This window comes from Lissotriton vulgaris, chromosome 4_1, assembly GCF_964263255.1.
Source record: "Lissotriton vulgaris chromosome 4_1, aLisVul1.2, whole genome shotgun sequence".
NCBI lineage: Eukaryota > Metazoa > Chordata > Amphibia > Caudata > Salamandridae > Lissotriton > Lissotriton vulgaris.
The window spans coordinates 1,804,597,781-1,804,613,840 of record NC_141691.1 but is presented as its reverse complement, the minus strand read 5'-3'; the positions used below and the strand labels follow the sequence as shown (position 1 = coordinate 1,804,613,840).

The following is a 16,060-nucleotide window of genomic DNA, read 5'->3' as shown; positions in this document are numbered from 1 at the left end:
GCGTCCTACTAAAGGACTCTAATGACATTACTACATGCCAAGCAACACCAATCTACTCAAGATTGCATAACCCACTCGATTTGCAGGACTACAAAACTCCAGGAACTACAAGCTCCAGGAGTCCTGGTGCCGAAACTCCACCCACTTATGGCGGACGACACCCTCTTTTTGAATAAAATGGATTCAGAAAGCACAAACCGAGCATGGTGTTTCTTTGGCAGTCCATGAATAAGGGGCGGGTTTTTGGCCCCGAAACGCGTCGGACATTCAAGCAACCTAAGAGAGAGCCTGCAGTTTTTGCTTGGGAGCCACATGCAAGCCGGATGGTTGGAGGCTGCGGTGAGCCTTCTCCAAAGCGCTTGCGCAACTTGCTTTTCCATTGTCCAGCGGCCTGCCTTGGTCGCGGAGAGGAGCTCCGCCTCAATACAGGAACAATCATCCACGTATTGGAGCCTGAGACGATGCAAACGATCATCGTCATTCAGCACAGTCTCCAGAGAAGAATGAAGCAAAGACTGAAGCCTCCCTCGCGTCCTACTAAAGGACTCTAATGACATTACTACATGCCAAGCAACACCAATCTACTCAAGATTGCATAACCCACTCGATTTGCAGGACTACAAAACTCCAGGAACTACAAGCTCCAGGAGTCCTGGTGCCGAAACTCCACCCACTTATGGCGGACGACACCCTCTTTTTGAATAAAATGGATTCAGAAAGCACAAACCGAGCATGGTGTTTCTTTGGCAGTCCATGAATAAGGGGCGGGTTTTTGGCCCCGAAACGCGTCGGACATTCAAGCAACCTAAGAGAGAGCCTGCAGTTTTTGCTTGGGAGCCACATGCAAGCCGGATGGTTGGAGGCTGCGGTGAGCCTTCTCCAAAGCGCTTGCGCAATTTGCTTTTCCATTGTCCAGCGGCCTGCCTTGGTCGCGGAGAGGAGCTCCGCCTCAATACAGGAACAATCATCCACGTATTGGAGCCTGAGACGATGCAAACGATCATCGTCATTCAGCACAGTCTCCAGAGAAGAATGAAGCAAAGACTGAAGCCTCCCTCGCGTCCTACTAAAGGACTCTAATGACATTACTACATGCCAAGCAACACCAATCTACTCAAGATTGCATAACCCACTCGATTTGCAGGACTACAAAACTCCAGGAACTACAAGCTCCAGGAGTCCTGGTGCCGAAACTCCACCCACTTATGGCGGACGACACCCTCTTTTTGAATAAAATGGATTCAGAAAGCACAAACCGAGCATGGTGTTTCTTTGGCAGTCCATGAATAAGGGGCGGGTTTTTGGCCCCGAAACGCGTCGGACATTCAAGCAACCTAAGAGAGAGCCTGCAGTTTTTGCTTGGGAGCCACATGCAAGCCGGATGGTTGGAGGCTGCGGTGAGCCTTCTCCAAAGCGCTTGCGCAATTTGCTTTTCCATATATATATATATATATATATATATATATATATATATATATATATATATATATATATAAGTTGCCAAGATGTATTGAAGAATGAGTGGGTATATAACTGTCTGAATGGATGATTTAGTAGGTGCGTGTTTGACTGTATAAGTGAGTGACTAAACATGTCTTTCTGAATCCATGGGTTAGTGACTAAACTGAGTGAATGTCTGTATCAGTCTATCTAGCAGCTGTTTGAGTTGGTGAGTGGCTACATGAGTTTCTATATGGGTTATTGATTGGTTGTCTGAATATCTGTATGGATACCTGGGTGTATGTGTGGGTGGGTGGGGGGTGGCTCTTTGCATATATGTGTGACTTGGTGATTCACTGGGTGTATGGGTTCAAGAGTACATATGTGAAGGGCTGTATAGGTGGGTAAGGGTGTGTATGGGTATGCTGATTAGTGAATAGATGTCTCAGTAGCACAGGTGAGCAGCTACATATGTGAAAGGCAGTATATGTGAGTGTTGGAGTACATAAATGATTATATGTGAGAGTGCGTGATTGTGAGAGTGACTGTATGGATGAGTATGTGCTTGTATCAGTGATTGTATAAGAGAGTAAGTATGTGTTAGTATCTGTATGAAGAAATAAGGTGGTTTGTGTATAACTGTATAGGTGAGTAAATGGGTATGTGATTGATTCGTGGAGAAGTGTGGCTCAGGGGTTAGAGGCGGCAGACCCGGAAGCTGAGATCGGCCCTGGACCAGGGTTCAATTCCCCGCCTCGGCGGGTCTTGGGCTCAAAAATTCCACGGACTCGATAATTCTCGCTCCGGTGCCTTCTCAACTCACGGGTTCACACTCTGCGACTCTGGGCAATAGCTTGCTTAATCTCCACAATGGCCCCTCGCGGCGGGATGCCTGGCTTTCACCTTGTGGATACCCTGCCGGGGTTATCTCACAGGGGAATACCAGGACGGGTTCCCTAAGCAAGCGCCGGGAAACCCTTTGTGGGTAGCTGTGCGCTATATAAGCTCAAATACACATACACACACATTCTTTGCATGACTGATTAGGTGTGTGAGTAATTCTGTTGATGAGTGGCAGTATGTGAGTGTCTGTATAGGTGTATTATTTCAAATGATAGTACTGTATTGATGAGTGACTGCATGTATGATTGACTGCATGTGTGAATGAGTCGATGTGTGTGTAGGCTTAGGAATCAGTGAGTGGGTGTGTAGTAACTGGTATTAGTGTGTCTATGGTTTCTAAAATGGTAGGCTGTATTTCAGAGTGGGTGCATCACAAGTTATATTAGGGTGTGAGGTGGTGCATCAGATTATCACATGTAATCAGCGATGTCATCAGTGATGTCATTTGAGAAGCCAATAGTAATGTCATCAGTGATGTCACTGACCATGTCATTAATGATGTGGTATGTGACATCATCAGCAGTGCATTGCGGGTGCAAAGGTTATAGTTAGCTCAACTAACTATAACGGCTAAATTTCTCTGGTTATGTATGAGTGAAATGTCCAACTAACTATAACGTCCCTAAGACCTGTGGTTTTTTTTCAGTGAATTTCTAAGGTTTATTAAATGCTATTTCCCAACTAAATAAAATCAAATCAACTTTATTCAATTCAAACAAAGAATCATAAAAGCTTACAGTTCACTACAGGATTACAAATTAGAAGAGTTAATCAACTCATTAAAAACCAGGTAGAGTAAAAATGCTTGCCAATTTAACCCCTTAAGTGCTGCTGATGGCCAATGGTCATCAGCAGCGCTACCTCCCCAGTGCTGCGCACGACCATTGAACGTCCATTCAGCACTAGTTCTAATGGACAGCGCAGCACTGGGGACAAATGTTTACACGCAGCTAAGGTGTTAAAATACAGCAGTTAAAAATGTCCCTTTAGTAACAACAGACCTCAAGAATCTTACCGCTGCTACACAGGTAAATGAGTCCGAAAGCAATTGTAGGTATAAGTAGGTTGGTCTGCATTGTCTAAAATTTAACGATTTATTAGAGGCTTTATACAAATTATCCTTAGGTCTGTATAAGATTTGCCTAAAAACAGTACATGAATTGTTGATTGTTTAGAGATCTGTTTGAAAGGACAGCATATTAATTGACAAGACCAATTGTTGGTATTGGGAAAGGTTGTCAAACAATGAAAAATATCTAGCCTAAGTATTTAAAACACCAATTAAATACGGTTGCATCGTAACAGGTCAGTACCATTTAGTTATATTGTACGGTGGGCTTCACAAGTTCCGTTGTTAATCTCTTTTCCTCTAAGTTGTTCAGGCATATTTTATTTAGGGATGTTCTTGATAAATGCTACAATGATTCAGGATTATCGTAGTATTCAGAATGACAAATATCCTGCATAAAATTATTTTTTGAACTTCAGCCATGGAATTTTCGATGCATGGTCGGCACCACAACAGTCCTGTACGATGGCTCTATTAAAGCCTGTGTGGTCAGATGTCCAAAGCTTGTGCCATAGGAGCACTGGCTGCACCCTTATTAAATCTTCTAAATAAGTTACGCCCAAATCCTCATGACACACGAAGTTTGAGCAACTGGTTAGAAGTCCCAAAAGAGTCTAAAAAGCCAAAGAAAGGTACAGAAATAAGCAAGAGATATGCAGAAAGAACCAACAGAGGTGAAGAAAGAGGCCTTGTAGTAAAGACATCCTGTGCCCTCAACTTTCGTCTAACTGTTACTGGTGGTAACTGACTCTGACTAACCAGGCCCACAGCCAGTGCTATGCTGAAAGACACTTAGGGCCCGATGTAGGTAAATCTAATTTATCACTTCTAAAATACCGAATCATACCGATTCGGTATTTAGAAGTGGTAAATTAGAGGTGGGGAAATGTAGGTAATTCCGATTTGGTAAATACCGAATCTGTAAGATTCGGTATTTACCGATTCTGTAAATACCGAATCGGTATCCCCCATTGATTCCTATGGGCCTTGAAGCCCATAGGAATCAATGTGGAATACCGAATCGGTATTTACCGATTCGGTAATTACCTATTCTTGCAAGGGTGCAGGGAGTGTCACGAAGACACCCTCTAGCACCCCAATTACAGTCTTGTGTGCCATGTGGCACACATACATGCCCTAAGGGCATGTCTGTGTGTCACATGGCACAGGTGTGCATGCACAGATGTGCATGCACACCTTTAATCGGTATTTTACCACCCAATTGGATTGGGGGGTAAAATACCGACTCCTGAAGGCCTGTGGCACTCTTCAGAGTGCCACCTACATCTCTATTTACCGATTCTTTACATTTACCGATTTGGTATTTTACCGAATCGGTAAATGTACAGAATCGGTAAAATTACCGATTCTGTACTTATGTAGCCCCCTACATAAGAAAACTGTAATACCGGTCGGAAACGGCCGAATTCGGCCGTTTCCGACCGGTATTAGGGCTCCTACATCGGGCCCTTAGAATACAGTGAAAATACCTACAAACACCAGGGTACACTATGGATTGGGATGCCACTGTGATTGACATGACCTCCCCTGTAAAGCCCTAGATATAAGGGAAGTGCAGAAAGAGGCACATGAGGTGCAGAAGGAGGCAAGAAAACTGCAGAAAGAGGCAAAGACAGGCTAAAGGGGTACAGAAAGAGGGAACAGGTGTGCAGACAGAGGCAAGAGAGGTGCAGAAAGAGGTAAGAGGGGTACAGAAAAAGGCAATAAATGTGCATAAAGAAGCAAAAGAGGTGCAGAAAGAGGCAAGAAAACTGCAGAAAAGGGCAACAGAGGTGCTGAAAGTGATGTGCACCAAGAGGCAAAAAGGTACAGCAAGAGGCAGGAGAAGTGCACCAAGAGGCAAAAGGGTACATACAGCAGGAGGGGTGCAGAAAGAAGCAAGAGAAGTGCAGAAAGAAGCAATAGAGTTGCAAAAATGGGGAACAGGTGTGGAGAAAGTGGCAAGAGGGTTGCAGAAAGATGCAAGAGAGGTGCAGGAAGGACCAAAAGAAGAGCAGAAAGAGGCATTAGGGGTGCAGAAAGAGGGAATAGGGGGACAGAAAGAAGCATGCACTGTGCAGAAAGAAGCTAGAGAGGTGCCGAAAGAAGCAAGAGTAGTGAAGAAAGATACAACAGATGTGCAGAAAGAGGCAAGAGAGGTGCCAAAAAGGGAAGATGGGTGCAGAAGAGGCACGAGGGGTACAGAAAGAAGCAAGAGAGTTACAGAAAAAGGGAAGAGGGGTGGAGAAAGAGACAAGGAGGTGCAGAAAGAAGCAAAAAAGTATAGAAAGAAAGAAAAGAAATTCAGAAAGAATGAACAGAAGTGCAGAAAGAGGCAAGAGGAAGGGTTGCAGAAAGAAGAAAGAGAGCTATGGAAAGGCACAAAATAAGTGTAGAAAGAAGCAACAGATTTGCAGAAAGAGAGAAGAGGGGTAGAGAAAGAGGCAAGAGAAATGCATAAAGAAGCAACAGACATGCAGAAAGGGCGAGAGAGGTGGAAAAAGATGGAAGAGGGGTGCAGAAAGAAGCAAGAGAGGTACAGAAAGAAAAAAAGAAGTGCAGAAAGAGGTAGTAGAGGTAGAAAGAAGGAATAGTGGTGCAGAAAGGGAGGTGCAGAAAGAGGCAATTTGGTGCCCAAAAAATCCAGTGAGGTACAGAAAGAGGCAACAGAGGTGCATAAAGAGGCAAAAGAGGTGCAGAAATTCGAAGAGATGTGCAGAAAGAAGCAAGAGAAGTTCAGAAAAAGAAATAAAGGCTTAAAAAGAAGCAAAAGAAATGCAGAAAGAGGCAAGAGTGGTGCAGAAAGAAGCAAGCGAGGTGCAGAAAGAAGCAAGAGTGGCTTGCACACCATTAGTACCAATTTAACCACCCACATTTAGCAATAAGTAACAGGTGAACATTCAAGGTTTACAAGGGACCTTCCACCATGCTGTAACACTTGTCGCTGCATTTTTGGTGACATTTCAGCTGTTTGAGCTAGAATCAAGGCTTCTTTTGTACAAATCTGCAGATTAGGCAGCAGATGATGAATTATGTGGCTAATGCGGAAAATGTGTATTCGTGCGAAAGTTGGTGCAGTCAAACAGTCACATAATTCCAGTGGCTCTGCTCATAACTCTGACTCGGTCCAGACGTGCTCCGCTGGGTGATTTCTTAATTTTTTTGTCTCATTGAGTTCATGGGTTAGCTTCTATGGAAACAAGGAAGACTAAACCTGAGGTTACCACTCCATTGCAAAGGGTACCATACCAAATAATTACTCTCCATAACACATAATCCCACCCTACATAATTCCTATACACTTAATACCACATATTTTCTATCCACATAATTTCACTGCAAAAACATACCACATAATTCCACTACATACAACCTACATCCACTCCACTCCAAGAAACAATAATAAAACGTCATTAGATTACAACGGTAATAGCTCTAACTCTGGCAAATGAAAGACCTATTACATTACAAATGCTTCTTTAAGTGTAATGTAAAATACATTAGCATTAGCAGAGGGGTGGAGAAAGGCTAGTGGACCTCCAACCAGCTCTCACAAATTCTGCTGTGTAGGACTTACAGGAGTTACCAGAAGGGTTACTCGGCCGTCAGAGTCCCTCAGGAGTAAAGTGGCCTTCATCCCTCAACCAGTACTGTGCCAGGAGGTGGGTTTTCAGAGTCGTGGAGAAATGTGACTGTGGCCTCCGAAGACCTCTTACCTACCCTACAGTGTGAGATTTACTGGAGGTAACAGGAGGGGTAATTAGCCCCTAAGGTCTACCTTGGGGGTAACCACCCCTCCTATTACTTCCAGGAAGTCCCACACAGCAGGATGGCTAAGTTCTCATAGCAGGCTATGCCCCCTTTCCACACCACACTGCTGCAAATGTACTTTCTGGTGCGCTCTTGGATGGGGATTAAAGTCCCCTTCACTGCTGGGGGTCCTTAAAGGCCAACTACCCTACCTGATACCTCCAGTATGCCCAAGACAGTGGGATAGCTGACAGGTGGACACAGGGAGCGCTCCCTTTCTCCACCACTCTGGAAACGTGCCTCTTGGCGTGATCTGTGTTAGGGAATTAAGTCCCCTTGAATCCTGAGGGTCCCTGGGAACCAACTAGCCCAAAAGGTACATCCAGTAAGCCCCACTCAGCAGGATTGCTCAGAGTGGTCTGAGGCTATGCCCCCTTTCTACACCACTCTGCAAATGGGCCTCCAAATCAGTGTTTGCTATGTTGTGCTCCCGCCCTGCCATAGCAAACAGCAATGTCCTGGGGGTGGATACCCAGGGACATTACAGGAGCCGGCCCTGGGGGTAGCAGTCCCCAGAACCCATCAAGGGCTCCAGGAGGGGGGCTGCGTGGCCCTCTCCCACCATTTTCAAAGCCTACTGGGGCAATATTACATTTTGTTTACCCATGTGGCAACAATTTCATACGGAGTAAGCAGCATCCACTTGGTGATTGATAGTGGGACTACAAGTTTGGCAGTAAATCTGCGAACTACCATAACCATAATGCAATCTGGCCGACGCCCAATGGAAAAAGTGAGGTGGAGCACTGACACTGCAACCGCATGTGGCCTGTGTAACCACCCCTGTATAACAACCCCTCCTATTACGTCCAGGAAGTCCCACACAGCAGGATTGCTAAGTTCTTATAGCAGGCTATGCCCCCTTTCCACACCACACTGCAAATGTACTTTCTGGTGCGCTCTTGGATGGGGATTAAAGTCCCCTTCACTGCTGGGGGTCCTTAGAGGCCAACTACCCTACCTGATACCTCCAGTATGCCCAACATAGTGGGATAGCTGACAGGTGGACACAGGTAGCGCTCCCTTTCTCCAACACTCTGGAAATGTGCCTCTTGGCGTGATTGGTGTTAGGGAATTAAATCCCCTTGAATCCTGAGGGTCCCTGGGAACCAACTAGCCCATAAGATCATCCAGTAAGCGCATTCAGCAGGATTGCTCAGAGTGGTCCGAGGCTACGCCCCCTTTCTACACCACTCTGCAAACATGCCTACTGGCATGCTGCTGCTCTGGGGATGAAGTCCACTTTAGTCCTGAGGTCCTCAGGAGACAAGTGGACCTCATCCCCTCACCAGCAATGTACCAAGAGGCGAGTTTACAGAGTGGTGTAAAAAGAGGCATGGCCTTGGACAACCTCTCAGCAATCCCACTGTGTGGGGCTTACTGGAGGTACACAGTGGCTAATTGGCCCCAAGGGACCCTTAGCATTCAGGGGGACTTAATACCCCAACCCAAAATACACCAGGAGGCACGTGTGCAGAGTGGTGCAGGGAGGGGGCGGGCCTCCTGCAAGAAGTCAGCTTTACCTTTTCTGTATTCTCGCAGGAGGGTCCCCCCTTATATTAGTATTTTTTGGGCCCTTGGGACCCCATCCCCTAGTATCTGACCCAATTCTTTTTTTTAAATCGGGAAGGGGGCCCTGCCGCTTCCCTCCAGATGCAAAATTTGGCCCTGGGGACCCCATCCCCTGGTGCCTGGCCAGCCTTTTTTTGTATTTTGGATGAGGGGCCACATAGCTCACCTCCTGAGGCCAATTTTGTTCCCGAGTACCCACCCTCCAGGGCCTGGCCAGCTTTTTCTTTTGTATTTTGGAAGGGGCAACACGTCCCCCGCCTGAGGCCAATTATGGCCCGAAGACCCCATCCCCTGGCCTTACGTCGGTGACCGTGAGGGGAGCCCCAATGTCCCCATGATCCCAGCTAGCTCCCTGCCTCCTGCGGGAGCCAGCATTGCTTTTGGCAAAGGGGAGCTCCTAACATGCAGCTCCCTTTGCCCAAAAGAAATTCTGCTTTGCTTCTTGGAAGCAAGAGCAGGTTTCCTGCTCTCGCTTCCAAGAAGCAAATCAGTGTTTGCTATGTTGTGCACCCGCCCTGCCATAGCAAATAGCAATGTCCTGGGGGTGGGTACCCAGGGACACTGCAGGAGCCAGCCCTGGGGGCAGCAGTCCCCAGGGCCCATCAAGGGCTCCAGGAGGGGGCTGCGTGGCCCCCTCCCACCATTTTCAAAGCCTACTGTGGCGATATTACATTTTGTTTACCCATGTGGCAACAATTTCTTACGGGGTAAGCAGCATCCACTTGGTGATTGATAGTGGGACTACAAGTTTGGCAGTAAATCTGCGGTCTACCATAACCATAATGCAATCTGGCCGACGCCCACTGAGCAGGACTTAATACATAATAAAGTAGCTGGCCCGAATTTGTATGTTGTCTGCGTCATGCGTTGAAATGTAACAGCCAGTGATCAAGAGTACACAAGTATTTGAAATGTGTTTGGGTTTAATGGAGAAGGCGAGGGGGAGCGCTGACACTGCAACCACCTGTGTGTGGATACCCCTCAGTGAGTGGCATCTTCAAGGGGGAAAAATTCTTTGTGTGTGATTTAAAGCAGCCAGTCCAGCCACGGAGATGCCCCGCTGCCGGAAAGGCTGCTCTTCAACGCTCGCAACCACGAGCTTGGCGTAGAACTAAGGGGGCCTGAGCCACAGGAATGTATTGGAAGCAAAGCGGAGCTCTTTTTTATCACCTTCACCCACTGGGGCAATATTACATTTTATTTACCCATTGTGGCAACAATTTCATATGGAGTAAGCAGCACCCACTTGGTGATTGATAGTGGGACTACAAGATTGGCAGTAAATCTGTGGACTACCATAACCATAATGCAATCTGGCCGACGCCCACTGGAGAAGGTGAGGTGGAGCACTGACACTGCAACCGCATGTGGCCTGTGTGTGGATACCCCTCAGTGAGTGGCATCTTCAAGGGGGCAACCTTCTTTGTGTGTGATGTAAAGCGGCCAGTCCAGCCACGGAGATGCCCCACTGCCGGAAAGGCAGCTCTTCAACGCTCGCAACCTTGAGCTTGATGTAGAACCGAGGGGGCCTGAGCCACAGGCATATATTGGGAGTAATGCGGAGCTCTTTTTCCTCACCTTCGCCCACTGGGGCAATATTAAATTTACTTTCTTAATATTTTGGTAATAGATATTTTGACTTCTTTATTCTAGCACTTTGATGTTCCCAATTTAATACTGTGGACTACAAACCCCAATGAGGGAGGAGACTAGAGTGAATGTTGCTTGAAGAGTTCCTGCTGTGAGCCTATGCGATTAATTGAACAACTGAAGGAGTGATGACTAACACTGCTGACGAAGTCTGAGTAAACAAAATTGATGAGTCCTAATAGATCCTTCAATTAATACATCCTGAGACTCAGCTAACGTACATATTCAGAAATGTAAGATTTAACTAGTGAAGAACGGACAGTATTCATGCCCTGTTCAAGGCAAATTGTTTTAAATTCAGGAAAGCCTTGCCACACCTATCTGGAATTTAGCTAATCTATTATATTCCAATTCTGAATTGAAAACTGTGAAGAACAAACTGCTGTCCTTGTCTTCTTTCACTTCACATGCACATATCAAATTTAAAATCAAGCTGATCATTCAGGTTGAATGGCTGGCATTAGGGGCCCGATGTAGGTGGCAAATTCCGGTCGGAAACGGCCGAAATAGGCCGTTTCCGACCGGTATTTGGCACTTTGAGATGTAGGGGGCCAGTATTTACCTATTCGGTATATTTACCGAATCGGTAAATTTACAGAATCTGTAAAATACCGAATCGGTATTTTTACTGATTCGGTATCTTCCAGATGTAGGTGGGACTCTTCTAAGGGCCCGATGTAGGTAAATCTATTTTTACCACTTCATAAATACCGAATCATACCGATTCGGTATTTATGAAGTGGTAAATTAGAGGGGGGGAGATGTAGGTATTTCAGATTCGGTAAATACCGAATCTGTAAGAGTCGGTATTTACCGATTCTGTAAATACCGATTCGGTATCCCCCATTGATTCCTATGGGCCTTGAAGCCCATAGGAATCAATGGGCATTACCGATTCGGTATTTACCGAATCGGTAAATACCGATTCCAGCAAGGGTGCAGGGGGTGTCACTTTGACACCCTCTAGCACCCCCAATACTGGCTTGTGTGCCATGTGGCACACAGACATGCCCTAAGGGCATGTCTGTCTGTCACATGGCATAGGTGTGCATGCACACATGTGCATGCACACCTGGATTCGGTATTTTAACACCCAATTGGATTGGGTGTTAAAATACCGAATCTGAAAGGCCTGTGGGACTTAGAAGAGTCCCACCTACATCTGGAAGATACCGAATCGGTAAAAATACCGATTCGGTATTTTACAGATTCTGTAAATTTACCGATTCAGTAAATATACCGAATAGGTAAATACTGGCCCCCGATTTCGGCCGTTTCCGACCGGAATTTGCCACCTACATCGGGCCCCTAGTCCCACAGGCCTTTCAGATTCGGTATTTTAACACCCAATCCAATTGGGTGTTAAAATACCGAATCCAGGTGTGCATGCACATGTGTGCATGCACACCTATGCCATGTGATAGACAGACATGCCCTTAGGGCATGTCTGTGTGCCACATGGCACACAAGCCAGTATTGGGGGTGCTAGAGGGTGTCAAAGTGACATCCCCTGCACCCTTGCTGGAATCGGTATTTACCGATTCGGTAAATACCGAATCGGTAATGCCCATTGATTCCTATGGGCTTCAAGGCCCATAGGAATCAATGGGGGATACCGAATCGGTATTTACAGAATCGGTAAATACCGAATCTTACAGATTCGGTATTTACCGAATCTGAAATACCTACATCTCCCCCCCCTCTAATTTACCACTTCATAAATACCGAATCGGTATGATTCGGTATTTATGAAGTGGTAAAAATAGATTTACCTACATCGGGCCCTTAGTATCCAAATCTCAATATATTTCTTTAGTGTCTGCAGAACTGGTGCATACTCATGTGCCTTGGTTATTTGTATGTTGGTCAAACAGTAATAGTGTATGCGCATTTCAGTTCCTGCAAAAAAACAAAAACAAATTATCCTTACTGAACCCTCGCTATCGTTTGTGATGTCAATATTTGCTACTATGTTATTGCACAGCCATACAATTATGCATCATGAAAATGTATGCTACAACTGATATATCAGGACAAAACACGATGAACTTACTGGTGGGGTTCTGCACTGTATTTCAGTCAATGATCTTCTAAGAACCTCACAGGGGTTCCCATTCACAAATACTTGAGATTGTTCATCAAAGCCATGACCAGTAATTGTCAACAGGGTTCCCCCTAATTAAGAAATACATTTTTTAGAAGTCAACATGTGTTCAATGTAATCTCAATGTTTCTACAAGGTACTGCAGGGGATGCATACGACTTTCAAACCTTCTTGATTTGCTATTTATAAAAGTATCTATAAGATTGTTATAATTAATATATTTATTTTCTTTTTGTAAAGCACCATATATATTTGTAAAACTTCTGGGACTCATGTTTTGTAAAATAAGAGTAGAAACTGCAGAAGTATCACTTCAAATGCAGTGTGGCACAAAGGAGGTCACTCTTTAAATATGCTCCCATTCTGGTCTTTTTCATCTAACTGTCTGTGGATAACATGACTCAGTACAATTCAATTTCCATGTGTTTTTTTTATTTAATCACTTATTTTCACTCATAATTCGGTCTTATGTTTTACACTATATTTATCATTTTTTATAACAGAAGAAACATTAGAATTAACATACCATCCATGTGAACAAAAAGCACAACGACAATATCATCTAATCATTATTATTATAGTGAGGCCTGGACGAAAACTGCATTACACCAATGTCAATTGTGTAATTTTGGAAATGTCATGGTACTCTTGTTATTTGAAATGTCTGAAATTACGCTATAGCACCACATTGTATATTTATTTACTGTTCGCAATAAGAATTTACTGAGAATGCTCCATTACACACAATACCAACGTGAATGTTAGAGGGCAAGAGGCTGTTATTCGCTGTGTTTTTTTTGCACGTTAGCGCCGAGTGCATCCTCACGTCCTTATGTTCAAAGTAGATGGGAAAAAATATTTCACAGAAAGTTTAAGCACTAAATGCCAGTTTTGCATGACACATATTTTTGCTGAAATTTCATGCAATTGCTCAAACGTAAATTTTGCAAATTCCACACACCTCTAGTTATAATCATTTCTATTTGTATTGCTACATAATATCTTGCATAATATTACATAATACATTAAATTACATATCACAGCCAAATATATGCATAGTATTGTACTGTAAGTAAGTATTCTTCATTGATTGATTAATTAAAACCATTACAATAAATAATATTGAATTGAGGACCACAATTTCAACTAAAATATTTGGCCAAACCAAAGCATAAAGTGCAAGTGAACAGACATTTACGACTTCTATAGCCATGCTTTCCCCTCTTTATAAACAAACTCAAATACTTTAAAATGAACATAATTGCTCACTAGCACAAACAGGATTTAAAAAATAGTATAAAAGCCCATAATAAATCCCTAATAAAAAAAATAAAGTGAAAATGCATGTCAGGGGAGCACACAACCAACAAAGTCATAGATAGTGGTAGTACATGAATATAGGCAAGAAATGGGCCCTTATATCGCTAGATCAATACCAAAAAGTGGTCTGCCTCACCCAGCTGGTCAATATCAATATTATTAATAATACCAATGTCTATATCAGTGTTCTTCCAACTGTTTTGCTGCCTGGATGAGGAACCACACTGCCTTGCAAGATGATTGAATTGAGGTTCCATTTAAAAATGTGATCTCTGTTGAAGAGCATGACTTAACTTGGAGGGGTCCTAGGGCAGGCTGTAGAACAGTTCACCTGTGGACTATGAGAGCCAGACACACACAAAGCAGCTGCAGTATGCTTTCTTGTTTACATCCACATAAACAACACATCATTGGGCCAAGTGGGCTTCCAGACGAGAACCAGGTCCTTTGATGGATGAATACCAAGAGGAATGTGCATCAGGGCACATTTCATGACGCACAAAAGTGAGCATAAAATATGGGTGAGGTACCACAAACGGTGTATGATGACAAGACTGCCCACATTCACGTTTGTGTGCAAATTCTGCCATATCAAGCATTCGTGATGAAAACCTGACAACTCTATTGGTGGGCCTCTTAAAGGCAGCATATTCTATAGGTGTGTCCCAGGCATCCTCTAGTTTTAAAGCATTGATTGATTTTTGTTAAACAGAGAGCCAAGAGGCATCACAATGGGGCTGTTTTCCCAATTCCTACCAACATCAGAGAACCACTGTGTCAGGTTGTGTGTATCTCGGCCTTCGGCATCATTTTACTAGGGCCCTTTTGATTGCCGGAACCGGGTGGAGAAGACCAAACTCTAGCCTGACTTGGGCTGTTAAACCATACTGTGGTATCCCAAACAGCTTTTTCAAAAGGTTTGACTGTAATCGATTTAGGATAGCCATGTATTTCACCTTCAGCAGATTGGAGCCATAGGTGAGTGATGGCATGAAATTTGCACTGATGACCTGGAGTAAATGATGAGTAGATGTATTCTGTATGTATCTTTATGTGTATTGTTCTGAATGTACACAGACGTTGCTGTTCGAGTGGCAAGATGTTCTTGTGTTAGATGGGAATCTATGTTGACGCTGAGGTACTAATATACTTGAACCAATTTCAACACTTGCCAATTTACCCGCCATGGAAATCTAGACTTTGGTATAGTGGAAGACATCAAATAAGGAACCATTTGAGTTTTGCTGCAGTTAGTTCCAAGCGCAGGTTTTGAATTTATCCACTCAATTGGTCAATTAGTCGCTGCAGCCCTATAGGTGTTTGGCTGAGCAGGACGATGTTCTCTGCATATTGGAGACAACGTTGTTGTTCCTGGCCCAGCCTGGGGTGGTGTCTCACCACCTGGGCCAGGTGACTGTTAATGTCAGTCATGTAGGTTTAGAATGACATGGGCTAAGACTCATCCCTGTTTCAGACCTACATTGGTACTAATCTTGTGTGTGGTCCTCCGACCATCTACGAGCTTGATTTGCACCCAAGTTTGAGTGCATAGCTTATTAATTGTGTCCACTACCTTCAGCAGCACCCCCAGTGGGCCATTTTATCCCATAGCCTTTCACTCGGGACCTAGTTGAAGGTGTACTTCAGATCAATGAAGCAGGCAAAGAGCTTGTGTGATCTCACCTTAAAGTTTTCTATAAGGAGGGTAACTGCCAGCAGGTTTGTTATCGTGCTCATACCAACTCTGAAGCCGGTCTGTGTCTTTGGAATGATGTTTGCCTGGTCAACTCAGACCTCCTGGTCTAAAAGCAATTTTGAGGCGTATAATTTAGCATCTATCTTAGTTAAGGATTTTAATGAGGGCCTGATTTATAAATAGGGTGGAGTATACTGTTGTATCAAGATTCATGAATGGAATTTTTTAAAGATGAATAGTTGAAAAGTGGTGGTAAATTAGTGGCCCAAATGAAGGATCTTTTTTTAAAAAAGGCCTGAGGGCCATTTGGCCCTTGTGCCCCATTAGACCTGAGCATTTTTATTAAGCGTAATGCCTCTGAATAATTTGTCGTGGAACAAGGTGACTCTGAGATTGTTGAACCTGAGTAAATGGAACATTTGGGCCATTATGTACCACGAGATTAAGTTGATGGTGACCTGCTTGTAACATAGCTGGCTGGCTCTGGAATGCTGAA

General features: G+C 44.3%; 1 protein-coding gene across 1 annotated transcript in view; it reads right to left on the bottom strand.

Annotated features, from left to right (window-relative positions):
* Positions 1–16,060, bottom strand: part of LOC147724582 (fibrocystin-L-like) — a 2,246,326-nt gene that overhangs the window by 1,399,795 nt on the left and 830,471 nt on the right. The window contains exon 33 of the mRNA XM_086918063.1: positions 12,498–12,619. Coding sequence (XP_086774189.1) covers positions 12,498–12,619 — 122 coding nt within the window. The remainder of the gene's footprint in view (positions 1–12,497; positions 12,620–16,060) is intronic.